The 26,056-nt window shown below is 42.0% G+C and overlaps 2 protein-coding genes across 2 annotated transcripts; one reads left to right on the top strand and one right to left on the bottom strand.

Annotated features, from left to right (window-relative positions):
• Window positions 1-10,660: 10,660 nt before the first annotated feature.
• LOC129641423 (histone H2A.J) lies at window positions 10,661-11,359 on the bottom strand. The gene has a single exon (XM_055566150.1). It carries the CDS (start codon window positions 11,225-11,227, stop codon window positions 10,838-10,840), a length of 390 nt encoding a protein of 129 aa, XP_055422125.1. The 5' UTR covers window positions 11,228-11,359; the 3' UTR covers window positions 10,661-10,837.
• Window positions 11,360-13,203: 1,844 nt separating this feature from the next.
• On the top strand, window positions 13,204-13,605 carry LOC129645551 (histone H4). Its single transcript, XM_055570848.1, has one exon. The coding sequence runs from the start codon at window positions 13,244-13,246 to the stop codon at window positions 13,553-13,555; it is 312 nt and encodes a 103-aa protein (XP_055426823.1). The 5' UTR covers window positions 13,204-13,243; the 3' UTR covers window positions 13,556-13,605.
• The last annotated feature ends 12,451 nt before the right edge of the window (window positions 13,606-26,056 follow it).

Genomic DNA, 26,056 nt, shown 5'->3' with positions numbered 1-26,056 from the left:
TATTTAATCCTTACAACAGCCCCATGAGGCAGCTACTGTCATTTTACAGATGTGCCCACTGAGGTAAAGAATGATTTGATAACTTGTTCGGGGTTACACAACTAAGGGAGCAGAAACTCAAAGCTCAGCAGTGGGCTGGGGAGGGCGGTGTGGAATGAAGGGAACTGGTCTAGGGTGGAAGAGCTGGGGACGAAACCCCAGGGAGATAACCTGAGGTGATCTTAAGTAGGCAGGTGAAGTACGATGCTCAGGAGGCAGGAGGGGGTTACACATCATAAATACAAAAGGGAAGGGAAAAATTGAAGGAGAAAAATCTAAGCTAATACTCACAGCAATAGCAATAACTTATCGAGCTCTTACCATACTAGACACTAAAAGCCTTATGATAAGGAAGAGATAGTTTTACTCCACTTTTATACATGAGAAAACCAAGACTTAGCAAGCTTATAAATAAATGCCTATATTTCTACTGGTGTGAATGCTTTTTTTTTTTTTGCTGGCATGAGTTCAAATGAAAATAACTTACTGGTTTCTATTTGGGCTGGAAAATGGGAAGGATATTGGAAGAGGGGAGAAAAGTGAGCGGTTATGGTATTTACTTTATATGTTTATTTAAACGTTGGGTTGGCCAAAGAAAGTTTGTTCAGGTTCTTCGTACCATCTGATGGAAAAATCCGAACGAATTTTTTGGCCAACCCAATACAGAAAAATTATGCACAATTTTATGTATATAAAGTATATATAAATGTAATTTAAATTGAAAACAATTTATTGTTAGAAGTACATGGATCACCATGTGAAAAACAGCAGGACCTTGTGTCCCCTATATGAACACACAAAAAGATAAATTCAAGAAAAAATTTCCTTGACAAACAGGGGGATGGTGTCAGAGGATCTGAAGTACATAAAGCGGGACTTTTAAAGTTTAAAGTACTTAAACATGGGACTGAAACACACAAAGTCAGTAGTTCCCTCTTTCGAGTGGTGCTTGGACACTGCCAACATCTACCCTGGATATCTCTGTCTACTTCTGCTGGTCAGCAAGCCCTCTTCTCTGGGTCACATTTTTTTTTCCCCTCTTCAGCTTTGAGAGAGGGGCAAGCAGCCCATGACAGCTCGAAACTGGCCTGGACCATCGGCTAGATCTTGGTGTTGCTAGGAGTTGGCCTGACATAGCTGCGCCATGGTATTCTGTGGAACAGAACCATTTCACACCACACATGGCCATTCTGCCATGAAAAACCGAAATGACAACAAGAGTTCTCTGTATCACACTGTTGCTTTGTTGCTCAGTTGTGTCTGACTCTGCGACTCCATGGACTGTGACCCGCCAGGCTCCTCTGTCCATGAGATTCTCCAGGCAAGAATACTGGAGTGGGCTGCCAGCTTCTCCTCCAGGGGATCCTCCTGACTCAGGGATAGAACCCAAGTTTCCTACGTCTCCTGCAGGCAGACTCTTCACTGCTAAGCCCATCAGGGAAGCCCTCTCTCTGTATCATGTTTGTGTTAGGTATTCAGTCGTGTCTGACTCTGCGACCCCACAAACTGTAGCCCTCCAGGCTCCTGTGTTCATGGGATTCTCCAGGCAAGACTACTGGAGTGGATTGCCATTCCCTTCTCCAGGGGATATTTCCAACCCAGGGATCAAACCCAGGTCACTTGCATTGCAGGTGGATTCTTTACCATCTGAGCCATCAGGGAAGTCCCTCTGTATCATAGGTGAATACATACACACACACACAAAAAAAACATAAGCATTGTCCAAATCACAAAAACATGAGCATTGTCCAAACCCCCAAAATGACCAGAGACTCCTGGCAGGCCCATATGCATTAGCATCTTCACCTATTACACCTTTAGCCTCATTTCCTTCCTTGTACCTGATTAGCTGTTTTAAGACACCAAATCTAAGACTTATCTCCTCTGTTCCCGACAGTATGGAATCCTGGGCAAAGTCCCAGCCCTATAACCTATACACAAACTCCAGCCCTATAACTCTTTCCAATATTTTAACGAAACAACTCACGCCTTCCCAGTATGTGTGCTCCCTGCTACAAAGAGCAATAAACCCAACTTGTTAAAATACAGGTTTGTTCTTGGTGGGCTTTGGCTGGAGGGTAAAGACAAAAATACAGACTTAGCTAAAGGGCTCATACTTGGACCAGGACTCTCAATTCAGCAATATTGTGAACATCTGGGACCCCTTGTGATTCCCTGTGTAGGAGATGCCAGGGCTGATAAGTTCATGTGCAAGTGAGTTCCTATAGTTTGCTGAAACACTGCAGTGTTGAGTCTGTTTTACTTACCTGGGAATAAGATCTCTTAGAATTTGACTGATTAGTGTTCTTTAGTAAAATTGTTTTTAGTCTTCTATTTCCTTTCATTATTGTTAGCTTGCTTAATAATCAGTGTTGTGTGTAAGAGGCACAGTCCATAGGGTTAGAGGCTTAATAAGTCTGTTTTGGAGCTGAACCTCTGAGGGCTGGCTGAGTTCAAAAGTTCTCCTCAGATCATGACCTTCGGACCAATTTTGCTTCGGGTCAGCGTTTCTAAATCGGATGAAGACTTCTTCATTCTTGTCTTTGTGTGTTTGAGAACTGCTCCATTTAGTTTTGTCTGCCTGGACCCACAACTGGTAATGACTGGCCATTGGTCAGGTTCTGGGGATCAGAAGTTACACATATTTACAAACCATTATATTCCTCCTTGTCCATTGTCACAATCCAAAACCGCACCTCCTCCAGGCCATACACCTGCTTCTTTTGTGTCTTCTCATTAGTAAGAATAATTTGTACACTGACCTCTCTCATAGACTCAATTTCATCAGGAATATTTTAGAGCAGCAGTGACCACTTGGACTTTTGACATGAAGATAGCTCATTTAAGATGCATTAATACTTAAAGACAGAAAGCAAATAAACCTTCATAAGCAGATTGCTTGTCTGGTTTGCCTAAAAGAAAGATAATTTTGTTTAATGTAGGGCTTATCCCTCCTTTGTTTCTATAATTTGGAGCTAAGTAGTGGTGACTTTTTAATTGCATGGCTTGATAAAATTATCAAAGACCCCAGTTACTACTATTGCTTCTTATCCTGCATACAGATTTTTCAGAAGATAGGTAAGGTGGTCTGGTATCCCCATCTCTTTAAGAATTTTCCCTTTATATATATATATTTATATATATATATAATATATATACACATAAAATATATATACATGTATATACACACATATATATATATACACACACATATGTTAAAATGGGGCTTCCCTGGTGGTTCAGATGGTAAAGAATCTGCCTGCAATGCAGGAGACCAGGATTTGATCCCTGGGTTACGAAGATCCCCTAACTTCCTAACCTACTCCAGCATTCTTGCTGGAGAATCTCCATGGACAGAGGAGACTGGCAGGCTACAGTCCATGGGGTTGCAAAGAATTGGACACTACTGAGCGACCAACATGCACACATATATTAAAATATGTTTTTCAACACCTATAAACTCTCTTTTTTCTCTCCTTGTAGAGAAAGCAAAATAAAGCCTTACAGTGATAATTTCATATCTTCCTGAAGCCAGCTGGTTTCCTTTTTTAAGTTTTGTTTTTTTTCTCTTACTCTCCATTTCCCTCTCATGGCAAACTAAACATTTAAACATCAATGAATTAAGTTTGTCAGGGTCAAATTTCTCATGCTTTAATCATTCTAAAATACTTACACTGGCTTTATGAATTAATAAGTTGCTCTAACATAATACTGTAAATCAACTACATCAATAAAAAAATAAGTTGCCACTGTTACTATAACTTCTTTAAGATTAAAACAATTAAAACACTGATTAAAGTTAAAATATGTAAAAAGCTATTTAAATAAATGGGATGATAACAAAAGATGTATTTTGTAATGGTTCTTTGCCAATATTCTTCTGGGCTTTTTTTAAAAAAAATGGTTTTTTGTCACCACAGATATATACCTTTAATTTCTGTATGTGCAGTGTGAAAATGCAAAGGGGAAAAGTACATTGCCATTCCAGGGCCACTGTTAAAGTGAGCCAACTGGCCAGCATTCACTGGGTAATTCTTGTTTAGTCTCTAAGTCATGTCCGACTCTTTTGTAACCTCATGGACTGTAGCTCTTGGCCAAGGCTCCTCTGTCCATGGAATTTCCCAGACAAGAATAGGGGAGCAGGTTGCCATTTCCTCCTCCAGGGGATCTCCCTGACCCAGGAATCAAACCCACATCTCTTGCATTGGCAGGTGAATTCTTTATTGCTGAGTCACCAGGGAAGCTCCTGGGTAGGAAAATGTAATAACTTTTATAGAACATATCCCAGTTATATGTAAAAGTAAAGGCAACTTAGGTCGAGTCAGGGAGCACAGTGATAGATCCAAATTGTGAAAAATCTCTATCCCTTAATGCTTTCTCCAGGCCACGTCCTCTCATCTCTGAATGGCTCCTCTTCCTTGACAGTGGATTAGACCTCACCCATCCCCACTTGCCCTGTCTGCTGTTTCCTAGAGATTCACTGATACATCTCGCTACATATACTCTCTAGATCTATATTCCCTCTGGATGATTTTACCCACGCAGACCATTGTTAATCATGATTCCCAAGTTCTTATCTCCAAGCCAGACCTTTTCCTCTGGTTTGCTTACATCTGGCCACAGGTACTGTCTGTTGACTCCGGTACTTTTGTGCATGCTGTCTTCCTAGCACACTCTGTCACATCAGACACACTTTTGCACTGGACCCATCTCAGGCGCCACCCTCCCTACCAGGCCGAGGGACACAGGTGCCTCTTCCCTGTACCTGTAATGCCCTGAGCATCTCCTTTTCTTAACATGTGGTCTACTAGATCATCTTTCTGATTACACTGTCATCATTTTTCTTGACAGTGGATTATCAATCATGGGTATAACATGTAATATACACTCAATAAATTGTTGAACAAATGGGTTCCATTTTTAATCTGAGTGGGTAGACTTAACCTATTAATTCCAAACTAGGTTGTCTTTGGAGCGGGAGATACAAATTCAGGTTCACAAAGTTAATTTTTCTATTTATGACTCTTCTCTGTTCTAGACTGAGTTGTAAATGTTCTATAATAAGTAAACAGCCACTAAGCTAGTTGAAAAAGTTGGCTTAAAGCTCAACATTCAGAAAACTAAGATCATGGCATCTGGTCCCATCACTTCATGGGAAATAGATGGGGAAACAATGGAAACAGTGTCAGACTTTATTTTTTTGGGCTCCAGAATCACTGCAGATGGTGATTGCAGCCATGAAATTAAAACGCTTACTCCTTGGAAGGAAAGTTATGACCAACCTAGATAGCATATTCAAAAATAGAGACATTACTTTGCCAACAAAGGTCCGTCTAGTCAAGGCTATGGTTTTTCCAGTGGTTATGTATGGATGTGAAAGTTGGACTGTGAAGAAAGCTGAGCGCCGAAGAACTGATGCTTTTGAACTGTGGTGTTGGAGAAGACTCTTGAGAGTCCCTTGGACTGCAAGGAGATCCAACCATCCATTCTAAAGGAGATCAGCCTTGGGTGTTCTTTGGAAAGACTGATGCTAAAGCTGAAACTCCAATACTTGGGCCACCTGATGCGAAGAGCTGACTCATTGGAAAAAACTCTGATGCTGGGAGGGATTGGGGGCAGGAGGAGAAGTGGACGACAGAGGATGAGATGGCTGGATGGTATCACCGACTCGATGGACCTGAGTTTGGGTGAACTCCGGGAGTTGGTGATGGACAGGGAGGCCTGGCGTGCTGCAATTCATGGGGTTGCAAAGAGTTGGACATGACTGAGTGATTGAACTGAACTAAGCTAGTTTTTATGGTGAGGTATCTGAAAAATCACAGAATTACTAGAATGCCAGATGTTTACTAACTTCAGTAGGTCCCATCACGACTGCAACTTGCTCTAAATCCAGTTTCACATACTGTTAGTTACTATTGGTTGAGTGCATTTCTATATGGGAAACTCAGTGCCTTTGTTCACATTATCTCTAATCTTCCTCCAAACTCACTGATGTAACTCTACTATTATGCCCAGTTAATAGATGGAACTGACATTTAAAGAAATTGAATAGCATTTCCAAAATCACTCAGCTACTGAGATGAGTGGATTTGAACCCAAGTCTCATTCCAAGAGAGTAAGTTCTTAAATGTTGTGGTATATGACCTTTCAACCATTGGAAAGAAATTTGTGAAGAGTTTGCATATAGTCATCACCAATTATGGGACCAGACTAAACCTTTTGATTTCAGGCAGATAAAACTAAGCAGACCAGTTCTCAGAGACACAAAGACAAGACTGGCCCTGCAGGAAAAGCAAAGAAGGAACAAATCCTGGCCAAGTCACAACATGCCACACTGAATGGCTTATCTCCATGGGAAAGCACATGTGTCTACACACACGGCTATGGATTAGAAATCTACTAAAGACCAGAATTCAGGTCTCACCAGTTTCTATCCTGAATCTTTTTCCACTGGGTCTCATGCTTGAAAAAAACATGGGCCTTTTAAGTTAATAATCATATATTGGCAAGAACTGTTTGTGCATAGAAGATTCACAAGCTGAATTGATTTGGCAAGGGGTATCCGCCTCAAAGTATGAGATGGCTGGATGGCATCACTAATGAAATGGACATGAACCTGGGCAAGCTCCAGGAGATGGTGAGCGACAGGGAGGCCTGGCATACTTCAGTCCATGGGTCCTAAAGAGCCAGACATGACTGGGCACCTGAACAAAAACAACAAATGCATTTTTAACTGCTAATAAAGTATTCAGGTTTTAAAAGCTCTCAAAAACAGAAATGGTGAGGTTAAAATGGACTGACTGAATCTTGCAGCAGGGGAAGTATTTGAGGGGAGCCTATGAATCTCTGGGACAGTGGTGGTTGAGATAGGGTGAGATTGGGGTCGTCAGTGTACTAACATCTGTGAATCTTGCCTGTTTTTATCTTCAGGTAACAGGGTTAGACTCCTGTGAAACTTTACAGAGAAAAGTTTTTGTTTTTTTTATAAATGTCATACCCTTATTTCCTTATCATTTGGGTTTAATCTTTGAGATGCCTCAAATTTTTTAGGAAATTAAGACATAAATGTCAAAACCAGCAACTGATACACTTTCTTCTTCTCCACTGCTCACCATGCCACAAGGCAGTAATAACGAGAACTATTCCTAACAACTGGGCATTAAAAACAACAAAATATTCATTAGTTACCTCTACTTTAACCTATAAAGGTAAGCCCATATCCCCGTAGAAACTGGTAATTCTATTTACTGAGCATACAATAGCTGGCATCGAAAAAGCAAGAGAGTTCCAGAAAAACATCTATTTCTGTTTTATTGACTATTCCGAAGCCTTTGACTGTGTGGGTCACAATAAACTGTGGAAAATTCTGAAAAAGATGGGAATACCAGACCACTTGACCTGCCTCTTGAAAAACTTGTATACAGGTCAGGAAGCAACAGTTAGAACTGGACATTGAACAACAGACTGGTTCCAGATAGGAAAAGGAGTACGTCAAGGCTGTATACTGTCACCCTGCTTATTTAACTTCTATGCAGAGTACATCATGAGAAACGCTGGGCTGGAGGAAGCACAAGCTGGAATCAAGATTGCCAGAATTCAGGGAGAAATATCAATAACCTCAGATATGCAGATGATACCACCCTTATGGCAGAAAGTGAAGAACTAAAGAGCCTGTTGATGGAAGTGAAAGAGGAGAGCGGAAAACGTTGGCTTAAAGCTCAACATTCAGGAAACTAACATCATGGCATCTGGTCCCATCACTTCATGGAAAATAGAAATCGTGGAAACAGTGGCTGACTTTATTCTTCTGGGCTCCAAAATCACTGCAGATGGTGATTGCAGCCATGAAATTAAAAGACGCTTACTTCTTGGAAGGAAACTTATGACCAACCTAGACAGCATATTAAAAAGCAGAGACATTACTTTGCCAACAAAGGTCCGTCTAGTCAAGGCTATGGTTTTTCCAGTGGTCGTGTATGGATGTGAGAGTTGGATTATAAAGAAAGCTGAGCGTAGAATTGATGCTTTTGAACTCTGGTGTTGGAGAAGACTCTTGAGAGTCCCTTGGACTGCAAGGAGATCCAACCAGTGCATTCTGAAGGAGATCAGTCCTGGGTGTTCATTGGACGGACTGATGTTGGAGCTGAAACTCCAATACTTTGGCCACCTGATGCGAAGAGCTGATTCATTGGAAAAGACCCTGATGCTGGGAAATATTAAGGGCAGGAGGAGAAGGGGATGACAGAGGATGAGATGGTTGGATAGCATCACCGACTCAATGGACATGGGTTTGGGTAGACTCCGGGAGTGGGCAATGGACAGGGAGGCCTGGCATGCTGCGGTTCATGGGGGTCACAAAGAGTCAGACACAACTGAGTGACTGAACAATAGCTGGCATGGAATAAAGGAACAATCTCGGTCCTCAAAATAGCTATTGTGACTATCTTACACAAGGAAGTCTTCTGAATAGGCGGGAAGTGGAATTAACAGTCGGACGTCTTGGAAACTGCCCAAGGTACGTACCCTTGGGGTGTATTCTCTTTAGGACATAGAGGGCAATAATCTGCCTCCTAAAAGGGGTACTTGAGGCCTGACTTTTGTATATACTTCAAACTTGATCACATGGGAGAAGTAATCCCAACATCCATTCCACAAGCAATAGAGAGACACAAGTAGTAGCAGAAGCTGAAAGGGAATCCTTTCTTTGATGGTCACTTATTTGTTTATTTTCCGGTCTTCAGTTACCCAGGGAAAAAAAGTGAGCTTCAGGAGTGGAAATCTAGTTGGTCTCATAGACCAGGGTATCCTCATCACCTGCTGCAGGGGTTAATAGCCACCTATTGCTCTGGCTAAGCAATGAGAAAATCACCATGGGAAAAGAATAAAAGCAAAATATAGCAATGCAGCATAACCTAAATAAAAGTACATTGGGTTGATCAGTTGGGGTTGTCATGCCCTGCTAAGCTAAGGAAAAACATAGTGTGGACCTTGGACCACTGGGCCAGGGCAAGTTCAGAACGCTGCTTGTGCACACACTAAGATGTTTTCCCAAAGCATATGCTGGTCTATGACTTCCAGCTAGGTGACAGCCTTTGTACATGAAAATAACAAAGATAGTTTAAAGTAATCAATAAAATGGGAGACGTGACTGGGGACACAGGAGGCTGACTTCATCGTAGCACAACAGATACTTTCTGCTTGCCAAGACACTAAATAAATGTGATGTGGCTCTGAGGAACAGGGCTGTTGACCCAAGAGGTCTTGAGTCCCCGAGTCCCATCTTTAAAACTTTAATTCTGTCTCTAGTTTCTTTTTCCCAAATTGTGCTGTTGACCACTTTCGATCCCTACTTGCTGGGCTGGCCACAGCAGCCCATTACGCAGTACTGTGCATAGCATACAGAGGTTCTCAGTAAATACTGGGGAAAAAATAAAAGACCATGCCGAGAAAACAGGCCAACTACTGCCATTGATGGTGGAAGGCATATCCTTTTCTTTTCCCCAGAATGACATCAACTCTGACTTAAGGAAAAGGTGAATGCAAATATGTGAAATCTAAATAAACGAGGATCTCTTTTGTAGGACAGGAGGAAGCTTGTAGAAAAGGGGGAAATGGAAGGGTCAGTCTAGGACAGACCAGGGTTGTTACTGTGTAACTTTTAAATGTAAACTCCTGAGCAGAACTGTTTCTCTCCATACCATCTGTCCTTGCCTTTTCTCACATCTCACATATTTATGAAAGCCTTACTGTGCCATTAAGCAACACAAACACAATAGGTGTTGTTGGAATGCAGTCATTACCTCAGGCCCAGTGGTAGAACATAAGGGACCTTAAGAGGGAGATTTGTTGTTATAAAGCAAAATCAAATCAATTACCTTTCCTAAGGGCTATGATATTGTGGCGATAAGACCACTATGAAGCTAGAAACTTGAGAAAGGCATTTTAAAAGCTCCTCAGGTATAGGTAACTCATGACTAAAGGCGCTGCACTATTACACAACATGAGTGTCAGCGCACCAAATTTCCAACTTCATGACTCAGGCTTCTGTACTACACATATTACTGGATGGTTCCTTCATTTTAAAGAAATGTGAACATAAGCGTGCACACAAAAATATCTGACACCCCAAACAAGAAAACACAACAGCTGTCAGGCCAAGAAAAATCTGTTAAATTGACACTGTGTCGTCAAAGCTACTCTTCCAAGATGTAAAGTTATTCTCCCTTCTGAAAAGTGTGGCCGGACAGACAACCTCCTGCCCAAGACCACATCGTCATCACTAATCTCTTTCCTAGAACTGGTTCCGGAACTGCCCTAACAGGGCAGGGGAGCACAGGCCCTAGAAGGCGGATGTAAAAACAACTCGCCCAGCCTCATCCGCACCTACTCTGCGTCGCCTCTGCCTCCGGGCGAGCAGGGAGAGCCCCCGACTCTGCCCACCTCCACGCCAGTGGGTCCCTTCTGGTCTCCCTTTATCCGCCCGTAGCGCCTCGAGGGTGATTGCGGAACAAAGCTGCCCAGAAAGTGGCTCAAGCCGACCCACCAGTACCTCTTCCAAAGGTCTCCCGGTCGCCCCTGGGTCTCCCGGCAGGGCCCCGCGACTACACAGCTCTCTCGACCAGACGATTTTCACCGACTTTATTGGGCCCGCGACCCAGTTGGTCTCCTCGCCGCCCACCTCCCCACTAGATGGCTCCGGCCCTCCATAACATCAAGCATATTCAAACACACTGAGGGCGGGGCGGCTCTGGAGAGAGCCCTTGCTGGGGAAGCCGGATCCCCTGTGGCAGCATCAGGGTCATTTGCTCTTCGTCTTCTGACTCTCCGTCTTCTTGGGCAGCAGCACGGCCTGGATGTTGGGCAGGACGCCGCCCTGAGCGATGGTCACTTTCCCCAGAAGCTTGTTTAGTTCTTCGTCGTTGCGGATGGCGAGCTGCAGGTGGCGAGGGATTATCCTGGTCTTCTTGTTGTCCCGCGCGGCGTTGCCAGCCAACTCCAGGATCTCCGCCGTCAGGTATTCCAACACCGCCGCCAGGTACACCGGCGCCCCGGCGCCCACTCGCTCCGCGTAGTTACCCTTGCGCAGCAGTCTGTGCACTCGGCCCACTGGGAACTGCAGGCCCGCGCGGGAGGACCTGGACTTGGCCTTTGCCCGCACTTTGCCGCCCTGCTTTCCGCGACCAGACATGTTTGTCTCTCGCTTAAAACTCCAGCGAGAGGGAAAAACCCAGCGATCCGGTTCCTAGTACAAGAATGCAACGTACCACACCGGAACTGCCTCTACCAACACTTTGCTGACACTAGGCAGCGCCTTCCCATTGGGCTCCGCAACATCCTTGGCTCCGGTGACCAATGACAGGCAGGCTCTGCTCCCAATTAGCACTCTGGCAGAAGGACGGCCTTCTCCAACTCTCTCCAATCAAAAGAGCAAACTGCTAAGTCCTCATTTACATAACCGCTCATATGAATATCTAGGTGCGCTTGCTCCGCGGTTGGGGTTCTGTTGAATTTATTGAGTTCGGTTGAATTTAGCAGATTCTGAGATTTCAACGTCCTCTGTCGCTCTCAGGAAAAGAATGTCTTAAGAATTAAGGAACCGAGGTAAGAAACAGAAAAATCAGGAAAGAGAGTTACTCCTACTCCTTAGTTAACTTAGTCAACAAATACTAAGCACTCAAGCAAGAAATGCCTCTAGCAGTTCTGGTTGAAATATTTGACACATTACTTTTATTATTGACACTAAAAAAAAAATCCTTGTAAGCAAAAGAGATGTCTAACTTGAAAATATTCTAACCTTGATTTTTTAGTAAATACTAAAAAACAAACAAACAAAACACACACACACACACACACCTATTTTGCCATTACAAGAATCCTGATTCTTCCAAAGTTTCTTTCGAATCAAGCATTAAAATCATGCGGTACAATGTGACTACTTAGCACTCCCCACCCCCCTTCAGCCATCCAGTGTTCTGAGGGTTCTTTTAATTCTGATTTAACAACAAAAATATCAGTATCTTTTTTGTGCTATAGAGATGGATGAGGATAGATACATAATAAGCAAATATTTGCCATAAAGCTTTCTTACTGGAAAGGCTTATTCGTCAGGACTAGGTACAGGAAGCACAGTTTACCAAAATATTCATTCCTCGTGGTGTTACTGCTGCCTTTTTTCGTAGTATGAACCTTTTGGGGAAACAGTCCTGTCTCCTAGAGTGGTGACACTACTCAAAGTTCCGTTTTTCTCAAGGGATTTCTTAAATGAGAACCTTCTGATTTAAAGCCATGATCATGCTGCTGCTGCTAAGTCGCTTCAGTCATATCCGACCTTGTGCGACCCCATAGACGACAGCCCACCAGGCTCCCCCATCCCCGGGATTCTCTAGGCAAGAATACTGGAATTTCACAAGAACTTAGAGTTTTAATGAAATAAGAATGTTACATTATTTTAACGAATCACAGAAATTGTCATTTGACTGAGAAGCAAAACCCCGTGCTTGGGCTGGGGGTGGGGGACGGAGGAAGCAGTAAAATCTGCAAATTGTGCAGAAGAAGCTGCAAGAGAAAAGTCGGGGCTGGGGGCGGGGAGGAAGGAGTAAGGTTAGACTCTTTTTGAAAAGATTTTAATTTTTTCTTCGAGGGGCCACAAAAGAGAAAAAGAACGATTGAAAGATTTCCTCTACCCCAACTGGTGACTTAAACAGACCCACAGGTGTAAAGCAACTGCTTTGAAATTTAAAAAGTAGTAAAGCATTCCCACTTCCTACTGAGTTTCAAATTAGTCTAAGAATAGTATTATAAAAGTGTGCATTTCGTTGGAAAACTATAAAATTAGAATTCCCGCGCGCTAGAGAGAGGCGGGGGCGGACAAGGTGGAGGAAAGAGACTAGGGAAACTCAGCGCTCACTGGATCTGGCCTACCGTTTTTTAAGTATGGAGAAACGGCAATATAATTTCTATCTAGTCTTTCCTCAATTTCATGGCAAAAATAACAAGAAGTTTTCCCAAATAAGCAACCGAAAATTTTTGTAGAGAGGGGATTAAAACAACAACAACAACAAAAAAACCTCTTGGGGACTTAGCTCCGCCCACTATCTTGAGGTTTTCAACCAGGTCCGCTATAAGGCTATATTAGCTCAGGTTCTTAGCTTCCCGAATTGTTACGAGCTTGTTTAATGCGCTTGTCATTTCTTTCTTGTTGAAAATGTCTGGCAGGGGCAAAGGAGGGAAAGGGCTAGGTAAGGGAGGTGCCAAGCGTCACCGGAAGGTCTTACGGGACAACATCCAGGGCATTACGAAGCCCGCAATTCGCCGTCTTGCCCGCCGTGGTGGTGTCAAGCGCATCTCAGGGCTCATCTACGAGGAGACCCGTGGAGTGCTCAAAGTGTTCTTGGAAAACGTGATCCGCGATGCAGTGACGTACACGGAGCACGCCAAGCGCAAGACGGTCACGGCCATGGATGTGGTGTATGCTCTGAAACGCCAGGGCCGCACCCTCTACGGCTTCGGTGGCTGAGCTCTGGCTGCGGCTTATCATCAGATTCCAAAAGGCCCTTTTTAGGGCCACCAAAACGTCAAAAAAAGGGTTGATCACGCTTAAGTTCCATGGTGAATGTGCTAATAGGTGCTTCAGAGGAGGCTTTACGATTGCAGTTTGGACGGATGATTCGGGGTTAGGCTTGAGGCTGGGGGAGGTGTGAGCAGCAAAGCTCGAAGTGGGGACCCCGGGGCCCGCGCTAGGGACGTAGCTTGGGAAATGCATCGCAGGGCAGTAAGTGATCTTCCCCTTTGTTTCAGATGCTGAAGTGCTGAGTTTGACTCCGTTTGGGAAACAGGTATCGTCAACTTAGAAATAGGTGTTTTGGGAGCGAATGCCTCGGGATCTGAGCTTCTGTAGAGTAACTTGTATGCAAATAAGGCAAGTGCGGCTCTCTGCCTCCGATTGGACGGGAGGTATCAGAGGGAGTGGTTCTCGCCGATGGGGCTGGCCCCACCTCTGAGACCTATTGTAGTGTCCAATAGGAAAGCGCGAGGTGCAGGCCTAGAGTTGCGCGCAGGGGTCTTGCCAAGCGTTAATATTTTATATATTGACGGAATGTTTGACTGAGAATTAATCCAACTCCGACGCGGAATGTAGGGCGGCCGCGTGTGGGCGAAGTGCAAGGCCAGGCCTAAACCGTCGGCACCTGCGCTACTCGTGGGTCGGCTGCACAAAGGTGGTCGCGCCGAGCAGGTGAGCATCCCAACCCCCGACTGCCCAGCGGCCGTGCTCAAGCCCCGGGGCGTGGGAATCCAGGAGTTAACCGGCAGCGCTGCCGGGGCGCAGGCAGTACTGTTGCCCGGGAGAGAGAGGGTCTTGTGACCCGGTCGCCCCTAGGAGGTAAACCCTGGCTTTCTAAGTGACGGTCCTGTTCAGAACCGCCCGGCCCGGGGCTGCGGGAAGGAGTGGGGCGGCGGGTTGTAGTCTACAGAGTTCGGTGAAAATGATGTAGCGAGAGAGCTGTATAGTCGTGAAGTCCTACCCATTTGTCCTGCCCGGGAGACCGAGTAAGGAGGGCCGGTTTGCGGGCGCTTCCTGGTGTCAAAGGCGGGACTGAAGACAGGGGGCTCCACCTGCGTGCTGCCGGCAAGGGCGAGGCTGGGACCGAAGTCCTTTAAGGGCCGTGCTCGACTTCTGGCTGTGTCCTTCCTCGCCAGCTTGTCTGTGTGATGGAAATTGGGAAGGGGCTTAGAACACCAAAATGCTGTGTGATCCCATGCACCTTGACTAATCTCTCCTAGCTCTGGCTTGTCTGGACATCGTGAAATCACTTAGCTTCATGGACCGGTTGTCTGGATTGGCTGTGGGGTAGTTTCCCAGCCTCGACAGTGATGTATGTACATTTCATTTTAAGCCGTATATATCCGAGATGAACTCTAGCCAGGAAAACATTTCCCTTGTTCCCGCAGCAGAGGCTGGCATCATACCGTTTAATGAATATCAGCCACTTTGGAACACATTGTATTACATTTTTGCATTCGATTCTCCAGCAAATCTATGAATTATTTATTATTAATTACCATTTTATAGACGAGGTAACGGATACAGGGGGAAAGTACTGGAATCAGGATTTGAACCCAGCACTGTTCTTAACCCTTATGTGCCACTGCCGCTTCCAGGGAGCCCCCATCCCCAATTTGCTGACATTTCACTTCTTGGTACTTTCTTCTCCATACTCAAACGTATCTGTGGTGCTGGTTATGTATTAAATTTCTAGGCAGTGAGACAGTTCCAGAAGCTCAACTTTCTTTAGTTCAAGTGAAGAAAACCCCTAAGTTACCTAAAAAGAAGCATCAGGGTATGGCACACTTGAGTATGTTTATATTTGTTGAGGGAGTGAATGAGTGAATTTGAGTAGATAGTTAATGTACCTATTAAACCCCCAATTTAGTGTGAATCAGATTATTGAGAATGAAGGTGGGACTGCAGTGGAGCATGAAAATAAGTATTCATATGGTAATTTAAAATATCTATTCCTTAAAGTATTTAAGTTACTTGGGATTATTTTTTGTTTATATTTTTGATGGTAGCCTCAATATTTTTTGAACCTATCTAGTAGAACTTTTGAACTGTGGTGTTGGAGAAGACTCTTGAGAGTCCTTTGGACTGCAAAGAGATCCAGCCAGTCCATTCTAAAGGAGATCAGTCCTGGGTGTTCTTTGGAAGGAATGATGCTGAAGCTGAAACTCCAGTACTTTGGCCACCTGATGCGAAGAGTTGACTCATTGGAAAAGACCCTGATGCTGGGAGGGATTGGGGCCAGGAGGAGAGGGGGATGACAGAGGATGAGATGGCTGGATGGCATCACCGGCTCGATGGACGTGAGTCTGAGTGAACTCTGGGAGTTGGTGATGGACAGGGAGGCCTGGCATGCTGCGATTCATGGGGTGGCAAAGAGTCGGACAAGACTGAGTGACTGAACTGAGTAGAACTAAATTTTCCCTTGTAAGCACAGCATATTGTTGTTCATGTTTTATGTATTTTATAAAATAATACCAAATTATTTGAACATGAGAAGTCTTTGTTTCTGTTTGAGTCCCATGGTAGTATCCAGTCCTGAAGAAATGATTTTCCAAACCAAAAGGGGGTCACATAATTTGAGAACACAAGTTACCTGAAATTAGAACTGAGATTTTTGGGAGTTAACTTCAGAAAATGTAGAATGCATTACTACACATGTTTGTTAAATAAAGAATTTAAAGCGCTTCCAAAATGCTTTTCTTGCAATATGGAATGAAGTCCTGTTGAAATTAGATCCTGTAGCAAACTAGATCTCTTCTAGTTTGAACATTTAATGCCTCTTTTATCCCAAAAACTGTTAACTTTTGAAGATTCAGAGATAAATAAGCCATCAGTTGAGTTCAGTTGCTCAGTTGTGTCTGACTCTTTGCAACCCCATGGATTGCAGCATGCCAGGCCTCCCTGTCCATCACCAACTCCCGGAACTTACTGAAATTCATGTCAGGCGGTGATGCCATCCAACCATCTCATCCTCTGTTGTCCCCTTCTTCTCCCGCCTTCAGTCTTTCCCAGCATCAAGGTCTTTTCAAATGAGTCAGTTCTTTGCATCAGGTGGCCCAAGTATTGGAGTTTCAGTTTCAACATCAGTCCTTCCAATGAATATTCAGGACTGATTTCCTTTAGGATGGACTGGTTGGATCTCCTTGCAGTCCAAGGGACTCTCAAGAGTCTTCTCCAACACCACAGTTCAAAAGCATCAATTCTTCGGTGCTCAGCTTTCTTTATAGTCCAACTCACATCCATACATGACTGCTGGAAAAACCTTAGCTTTGACTAGACAGACCTTTGTTGGCAAAGTAATGTCTCTGCTTTTTAATATGCTATCTAGGTTGGTCATAACTTTCCTTCAAGGAGTAAGCATCTTTTAATTTCATGGCTGCAGTCACCATCTGCAGTGATTTTGGAGCCCAGAAAAATGAAGTCTGCCACTGTTTCCACTGTTTCTCCATCTATTTGCCATGAAGTGATGGGACTGGATACCATGATCTTAGTTTTTTGAATGTTGAGCTTCAAGCCAACTTTTTCACTCTCCTCTTTCACTTTCATCAAGAGGCTCTTTAGTTCTTCACTTCCTGCCATAAGGATGGTGTCATCTGCATATCTGAGGTTATTGATATTTCTCCCGGCAATCTTGATTCCAGCTTGTGCTTCCTCCAGCCCAGCATTTCCCAGGATATACTCTTCATATAAGTTAAACAGGGTGACAATATACAGCCTTGACGTACTCCTTTCTCTATTTGGAACCAGTCTGTTGTTTCATGTCCAGTTCCAACTGTTGCTTCCTGACGTGCATACAGATTTCTCATGAGGCGTGTCAGGTGGTCTGGTATTCCCATCTCTTTCAGAATTTTCCACAGTTTGTTGTGATCCACACAGTCAAAGGCTTTGGCATAGTCAATAAAGCAGAAATAGATGTTTTTCTGGAACTCTTTTGCTTTTTCCATGATCCAGCAGATGTTGGCAATTTGATCTCTGGTTCCTCTGCCTTTTCTAAAACCGGCATGAACATCTGGAAGTTCACGGTTCAGTATTGCTGAAGCCTGGCTTGGAGAATTTTGAGCGTTACTTTGCTAGCGTGTGAGATGAGTGCGATTGTGTGGTAGTTTGAGCATTCTTTGGCATTGCCTTTTTTTGGGATTGGAATGAAAACTGACCTTTTCCGGTCCCGTGGTCACTGCTGAGTTTTCCAAATTTGCTGGCATATTGAGTGCAGCACTTTCACAGCATCATCTTTCAGGATTTGGAATAGCTCAACTGGAATTCTATCACCTCCACTAGCTTTGTTCATAGTGATGCTTTGTAAGGCCCACTTGACTTCACATTCCAGGATGTCTGGCTCTAGGTGAGTGATCATACCATCATGATTATCTGAGTCGGGAAGATCTTTTCTGTATAGTTCTTTTGTGTATTCTTGCCACCTATTCTTAACATCTTCTGCTGCTTTTAGGTCCATACCTTTCTGTCCTTAATTATGCCCATCTTTGCATGAAATGTTCCCTTGGTATGTCAATTTTCTTGAGATCTCTAGTCTTTCCCAGTCTATTATTTTCCTCTATTTCTTTGCACTGATCACTGAGGAGGGCTTTCTTATCGATCCTTGCTATTCTCTGGAACTGTGCATTCAAATGGGTATATCTTTCCTTTTCTCCTTTGCCTTTAGCTTCTCTTCTTTTCTCAGCTATTTGTAAGGCCTCCGCAGGTAACCATTTTCCCTTTTTCCATTTGTTTTCCTTAGGGATGGTCTTGATCACTGCCTCCTATACAATGTCATGAACCTCCATCCATAGTTCTTCAGGCACTTTATCAGATCTAATCCCTTGAATCTATTTGTCACTTCCACTGTATAATTGTAAGGTATTTGATTTAGGTCATACTTGAATGATCTAGTGGTTTTCCCTACTTTCATCAATTTAAGTCTGAATTTGGCAATAAGGAGCTCGTGATCCAAGCCACAGTCAGCTCCTGGTCTTGTTTTTGCTGACAGTATACAGCTTCTCCATCTTTGTCTGCAAAGAATACAATCAATCTGATTTTGGTGTTGGCCATCTGGTGATGTCCATGTGTAGAGTCTCCTCTTGTGTTGTTGGAAGAGGGTGTTTGCTATGACCAATGCATTCTCTTAGCAAAACTCTATTAGTCTTTGATCTTCGTTTTGTACTCCAAGGCCAAATTTGCCTGTTACTCCAGGTGTTTCTTGACTTCCTACTTTTGGATTCCAGTCTCCTGCAATGAAGAGGACATCTTTTTTGGTGTTAGTTCTAGAAGGTCTTGTAGGTCTTCATAGAGGTGTTCAATTTTAGCTTCTTCAGCATTACTGGTCATGGCATAGACCTGGATTACTGTGATATCGAATGGTTTGCCTTGGAAATGAACAGAGATCATTCTGTCGTTTTTGAGATTGCATTCAAGTACTGCATTTCAGACTCTTTATTGACTATGATGGCTACTTCACTTCTTCTAAGGGATTCCTGCCCACAGTAGTAGATATAATGGTCATCTGAGTTAAATTCACCCATTCCAGTCCATTTTAGTTCGCCGATTCCTAAAATGTCCACGTTCACTCTTGCCATTTCCCATTTGACCTCCCAATTTGCCTTGATTTGTGGACCTAACATTCCAGGTTCCTATGCAATATTGCTCTTTACAGCATCAGACTACTTCCATCACCCGTCACATCTACAACTGGGCGTTGTTTTTGCTTTGGCTCCATCTCTTCAGTCTTTCTGGAGTTATTTCTCCACTCTTCTCCAGTAACATATTGGGCATGTACCAACCTGGGGAGTTCATCTTTCAGTGTCATACCTTTTTGCCTTTTCATACTGTTCATGAGGTTCTCAAGGTAAGAATACTTTCCTCCCACTGAGACCAAAAGTCTATTCTTTACGTCTATGTCTCCTTTGCTGCCCTGTACGTAAGGTTGTCAGTACCATCTTTATAGATTCCATATATATGCATTAATATATGATATTTGTCTTTCTCTTTCTGACTTACTTCACTCTGTATAATAAACTTTAGGACCATCCACCTCATTAGAACTGACTCAACTGTGTTCGTTTTTGTAGCTGAGTAGGCTTCAACAACGGAGAAGGCAATGGCACCCCACTCCAGTACTCTTGCCTGGAAAATCCCATGAATGGAGGAGCCTGGTAGGCTGCAGTCCATGGGGTCACACAGAGTCAGACACGACTGAGCGACTTCACTTTCACTTTTCACTTTCATGCATTGGAGAAGGAAATGGCAACCCACTCCAGTGTTCTTGCCTGGAGAATCCCAGGGACGGCGGAGCCTGGTGGGCTGCCGTCTATGGGATCGCACAGAGTCAGACATGACTGAAGCGACTTAGCATCAGGCTTCAACAATACGTGAAACGTGAACTTCCAGATGTTCAAGCCGGTTTTAGAAAAGGCAGAGGAACCAGAGATCAAATTGCCAACATCCTCTGGATCATCGAAAAAGCAAGAGAGTTCCAGAAAAACATCTATTTCTGCTTTATTGACTATGCCAAAGCCTTTGACTGTGTGCATCACAATAAGCTGTGGAAAATTCTGAAAGAGATGGGAATACCAGACCACCTGACCTGCCTCTTGAGAAACCTATATGCAGGTCAGAAAGCAACAGTTAGAACTGGACATGGAACAACAGACTGGTTCCAAATAGGAAAAGGAGTTCGTCAAGGCTGTATATTGTCACCCTGCTTAGTTAACTTATATGCAGAGTACATCATGAGAAATGCTGGGCTGGAAGAAGCACACGTTGGAATCAAGATTGCTGGGAGAAATATCAATAACCTCAGATATACAGATGACACCACCCTTAAGGCAGAAAGTGAAGAGGAACTAAAAAGCCTCTTGATGAAAGTGAAAGTGGAGAGTGAAAAAGTTGGCTTAAAGCTCAACATTCAGAAAACGAAGATCATGGCATCCGGTCCCATCACTTCATGGGAAATAGATGGGGAAACAGTGTCAGACTTTATTTTTTTGGGCTCCAAAATCACTGCAGATGGTGACTGCAGCCATGAAATTAAAAGACACTTACTCCTTGGAAGGAAAGTTATGACCAACCTAGATAGCATATGCAAAAGCAGAGACATTACTTTGCCAACAAAGGTCCGTCTAGTCAAGGCTATGGTTTTTCCTGTGGTCATGTATGGATGTGAGAGTTGGACTGTGAAGAAAGCTGAGTGCCGAAGAATTGATGCTTTTGAACTGTGGTGTTGGAGAAGACTCTTGGGAGTCCTTTGGACTGCAAGGAGCGGTCCATTCTAAAGGAGATCAGTCCTGGGTGTTCTTTGGAAGGAATGATGCTGAAGCTGAAACTCCAGTATTTTGGCCACCTCATGCAAAGAGTTGACTCATTTGAAAAGACTCTGATGCTGGGAGAGATTGGAGACAGGAGGAGAAGGGGATGACAGAGGATGAGATGGCTGGATGGCATCACCGACTCGATGGACTTGAGTTTGAGTGAACTCCGGGAGTTGGTGATGGACAGGGAGGCTTGGCGTGCTGCAATTCATGGGGTTGCAAAGAGTCAGACACGACTGAGCAACTGAACTGAACTGAATATTCCACTGTGTATATGTACCACAACTTCCTTATCCATTCATCTGCCAATGGCCATCTAGGTTTCTTCCATGTCCTAGCTATTGTAAATAGCTCTGAAATGGACATTAAGGTACATGTGTCTTCCGTGGCTCAGATGGTAAAGCATCTGTCTACGATGCGGGAGACCCGGGTTCGATCCCTAGGTTGGGAAGATCCCTTGGAGAAGGAAATGGCAACCCACTCCAGTACTATTGCCTGGAAAATCCCATGGACAGAGGAGCCTGGTAGGCTACAGTCCATGGGGTCGCAAAGAGTCGGACACGACTGAGCGACTTCACGTTCACGTCTTCCCAAGATGATGGAGTAATAAACAGGGAGACCGCTTCATTTTAAAGTCAACACATTCATGTTAAAGTCAACACATTGACTTTGTGTTATCTTTTTTCTGATATTTTTCAGAAATCTGTTTATTGTTATCTTCTTCAAAAATAATTTATCTTTTTAAAAACTTTAAACAACTTTTACTTATATTATGTTTTGTAATTTCCTTAATATCATTTTTTACCACTTCTCCAAAACCTGTTATTCCCAGTACATTTTAGATTTTTAATTTTTAAAATAAAGGTGTAAGTTATGACTTTGGATTTATTTCTGTTACAGCTTTGGACGAATAGCAAACTTTTGAAATGTTATAGTATATTTTATTATTTGTCATAATAATAAAGTTTTACTTTTATATCATCTCATCCTAACCTAATTATTAAAGAGGTTAAAATTTTACCCACAGTTGTAATGTTTTCTTGTTTTAGTTATCAGTATTAATTTCTAGTTATTAATTTGGGCTAGAAATTTGTGAGCTCTGTAATTTCTTCTTTTTGGAAATTATTGAAATTTCATATATGACCAGTTTTGAAAATGTCTTCTGGATCTTGGACAAGGAGGCATAACATGTGTTTTAAAATATGACAACTCAGTTTATATCTATTTATTCAATATTGCTAATTATTGTATTTTCAAAATAGACTCTATGGCTGTTTTTATCTACTCAGTACATATTGCTCCTGATAGTATCTTGTTGTCACCTATGTTTCTGTTTCTGTCAATTTATCCTCATATTTTGAATAGTATTTATTTTACAGAATTCTTTTTTTTGATTTGGTATTTAAACTTCATGACTGCCATACCTTCTTTATAGGTTGTTACCTTTTATCCCTCTGAGTAACTCTTGGTTTAATTTTATTTTTTTGGCCTTTGGGTATCAATGAACTTGAATTCCATTTATTTATTATTATTTTGCCTCATCTGATGTGCTGTTTTGTCACCTGCAATTCTTAATACACCAGCGATCTAGTTCCTTTTTCTAGGTTCTTGAGCTTTAAAGTTAGGTTGTTGACTTGAGATATTCCTTGATCTTCATTCTTCATTCAAGCTTTTCTTCTTGTTTCTGATCATCCACTCGTCTCTTTATTTTTGTTAAAAACTATACCAGCCTGTTCTATGTGTTAGTTGCTCAGTCATGCCCGACTCTTTGCAACCCCATGAACTGTAGCCCACCAGGATCCTCTGTCCACGGGATTCTCCAGGCAAAAATACTGGAGTGGGCTACGGTGTTCTCCACCAGGGGAATCTTCCCCACCCAGGGATCGTCTCCTGCATTGCAGGCAGGTTCTTTACCAGTGAACCACTGAGGAAGCCCTTTCTCAAATTTGAATGAAGGGAAAACTGTCCTACAGACTTCTTGTATTAGTTTAAGACATTTTGATTTTTATGTTACTTAAATGTCAAAGTACAGCAGATGCTTACTCTTTATGCTTACAGTTCATATTAAAGATACTGTGAAAGCAGACTTTATAAATTACTTACCAGAAAACTATAAATCAGTATGTTATTATAAAATCTAATATAATTGATAATGATGTTTTGCTTAAACTATGTCTTAAAAAGCAAAAGTATATTTTGCTTATTGTTAACTATTTGGCTTTCCTTGAAACATTTTTTTGAGTCATTATCATTGTTATCTTCCTTTTTTTAATTATGAACTTGTTTTTAACAGATTCATTATTTTGGCAAGCCAGTTAATTTACTAGTACACTTCAAAATGATCTAAAATACCTTCTTCGTTTATTGTGCTTATATATTAGTCGCTCAGTCATGTCTGACTCTTTGTGACCCCATGAACTACAGTCCACCAGGTTCCTCCGTCCATGGAATTTTCCAGACAAGAATACTGGAGTAGGTTTCCATTCCCTTCTCCAGGGAATCTTCCTGATCCAGGGATAGAACCCATGTCTCCTGCATTGCAGGCAGATTTTTTACCATCTGAGCCCCCAGAGAAACCTATATATATATATGTCAGTTATGTATATATGACACTACTATGGCTAGGTAACTTGAATATTTTTTGTTTTATGCAAAGGTAGCATCCATCTAATACATCTGCTTGCCATGTAAATATGCTATCAGGGCTTTAGATATGATATTGTTCCTTCTGGGAAGAGAAGTTTCTTGGCATAATTAGATGAAAAGAAATTAAAGGTAGAAAAGAGAAATAAGGACAATAGGAAAATACATATAAATATGAAAATGTCTGAAAGAATTAAACTGCCAGTCATTATTTTGGGAGAGCAGTGTTATTAGGAAAGGAGTAAAACATTCACAAAAGTCACTTTTACTTTTTAATCCATAAATGCTGTGTTTATATAATAATTTTAATTTAAAATTATGGAAAGTTTTAAAAATTAATTAACTCATTTTTGTCTTACTTGCATGAAAGGTCTCACTTCTTTTCCTAGCAAGATCCAAACCTCTCATCTGGTAATTGACTTTTTTTGTCACTTCCATTTCTTATTCCTAGAGGTCCAAAATTGTTTTAGGATTAAAAAAAAATACTCAGTGAAGTAACTTCCTTTTTAACATAATAATTTTGTTCCTTTCACTAAATTTAAATAATCTTTGATTTTGTGGTAATGATCAGAAAAATATATATGAGGAAGATGACAAAAATAAAGATTACACAAAATATCATCTTTTTCTCCTTTGCTTATGCTATAGCTATAAATAGGACAGAGTCAGAAGCAGTGAGAATAACCATTAAAATTGTCATTTATTCCAGGCTATATCCTGACAACAGAATTAATTTAAAACTTGGAACATAAATGTGAATCATTACAGATTGACTCTTTTGCATGAAGCAATTTGTAGAGAATCAGCAGACAATTGGTGGTTTGAATTCTTAATAGTAAAATGGTACATTTTAGCTAGACCAGTAGATGTGAGATGTAGTTTATATATAAATGCTTCAAGAAATGAGAAAACTTTCTCTACTACTGCCCATACAAAAATCAGCTTCCCATTCTGCACTTTGCTTTTGCCTAGCTCACTTTGACTATCGTTTAACTTGGTGTTTCAAGTCAGGTACTGTACAGGAGAAAAAATCCACATGATCCAATATCCATGATCTTCTGATATGTCCTTACTGAGGTACCAGTGGATCTTTAGTGAAGGGCTTTGATAAAGACTTTTGTATTCAACCCCACAAAGGTAATGACCCCTTGTGAATCATGGATCTGGGTTACCCATGGACTGTGGATTTTGTTATGTTACAACCAACCAAGAAGACTGTTGTCATGCACAGATAGATGGAGCTGTGGTTCTGACTGGGTACTTACCTGCTCGGGGTGGCAAGACAAATACCAGGTGAGGACTGAAACTTTTAGCTTCAAAAACAACGGCTAAATAACTCATTAAGCTTTTATATTTCTTTATGCCCCAGTGTGATCATTCCTATCTCCACTTTTAGTTGTATAATTAACTGTAGACAGTTTCTTGATATTTGTATCATCTAGACATGTAGATGGACATGAGTTTTGAGTAAACTCTGGGAGTTGGTAATGGACACGGAGGCCTGGTGTGCTGCAGTCCATGGGGTCACAAAGAGTCAGATACAACTGAGTGACTGAACTGAACTGAGACATATAGAAATACTTCTGTTATTCTCAGATGAACATTTAATATATTTATCAAGTTGGTCTTAATTTGCTAAAATGGAACCTACTCTTTGCAGTGAAACAGTCAAATTAGCATGGGCATTTAAAAAAATGTACTGGTAATTTGATTTAAATAATCAATTCAGTCAAAATCATCATGCAGTTGATACCCTGCTATTAAATAATTTATCTTTTTCTGGAATTATGAAATAAATATGTAATAACAGCTGTAGGTGTAAGCTAGATATTGACAACCCCATTTAGTTTTATCAACCATAGAATTTACCTTTTCATGTATCTTGGACTCTGTAACAGTGTCCAGTCTGATAGGAATGTGGTGGTGTTGTATAGTCGCTATGTTGTGTCCAGCTCTTTTGGGACCTCATGGACTGTAGCCTTGCTAGGCTCCACTGTCCATGGGATTTCCCAGGTGAGAATACTGGACTGGGTTGCCATTCCTTCTCCAAGGGATCTTTCTGACTCAGAGGATCCAGCAGATTCTTTACCTCTGAGTCACCAGGAAAGCCTTTATAAGAATGTAGCTAATTAAAATTATATTCATAAGGTAGATGATTTCATGAGAAATGAGAAAACCTAGATTCTTATGCCAGTAACAAGGCAGGCTATTTTTGCTTTATCTTTGCAGAGTAGAAAGTAAATGTTAGCAATCTGGCAATAAAACTTTTACACTGTTGGAGTGAAAGATATGCAGGAGCCATAGAGGCAATGATAGAAGCAATAATATTCAAACTTAAAAAACCAGGAGTCAGACTTAAAATTTCCTATGTGAAGTGGGGCTGACATATCTGTAGGGACATCATAAGATTTTTTTCTATTTGATTTGATATCATTCACTTATATTACTTTTTTAACTTTTTTTTAAGATCCATTTTGAGAAACAGCAATTTATAATTTGAGTGAGATTAATA

Source organism: Bubalus kerabau, chromosome 1 (assembly GCF_029407905.1).
Source record: "Bubalus kerabau isolate K-KA32 ecotype Philippines breed swamp buffalo chromosome 1, PCC_UOA_SB_1v2, whole genome shotgun sequence".
NCBI lineage: Eukaryota > Metazoa > Chordata > Mammalia > Artiodactyla > Bovidae > Bubalus > Bubalus kerabau.
Note: the sequence above shows the minus strand (reverse complement) of the source record. Positions and strands in the feature narration are given on the sequence as shown.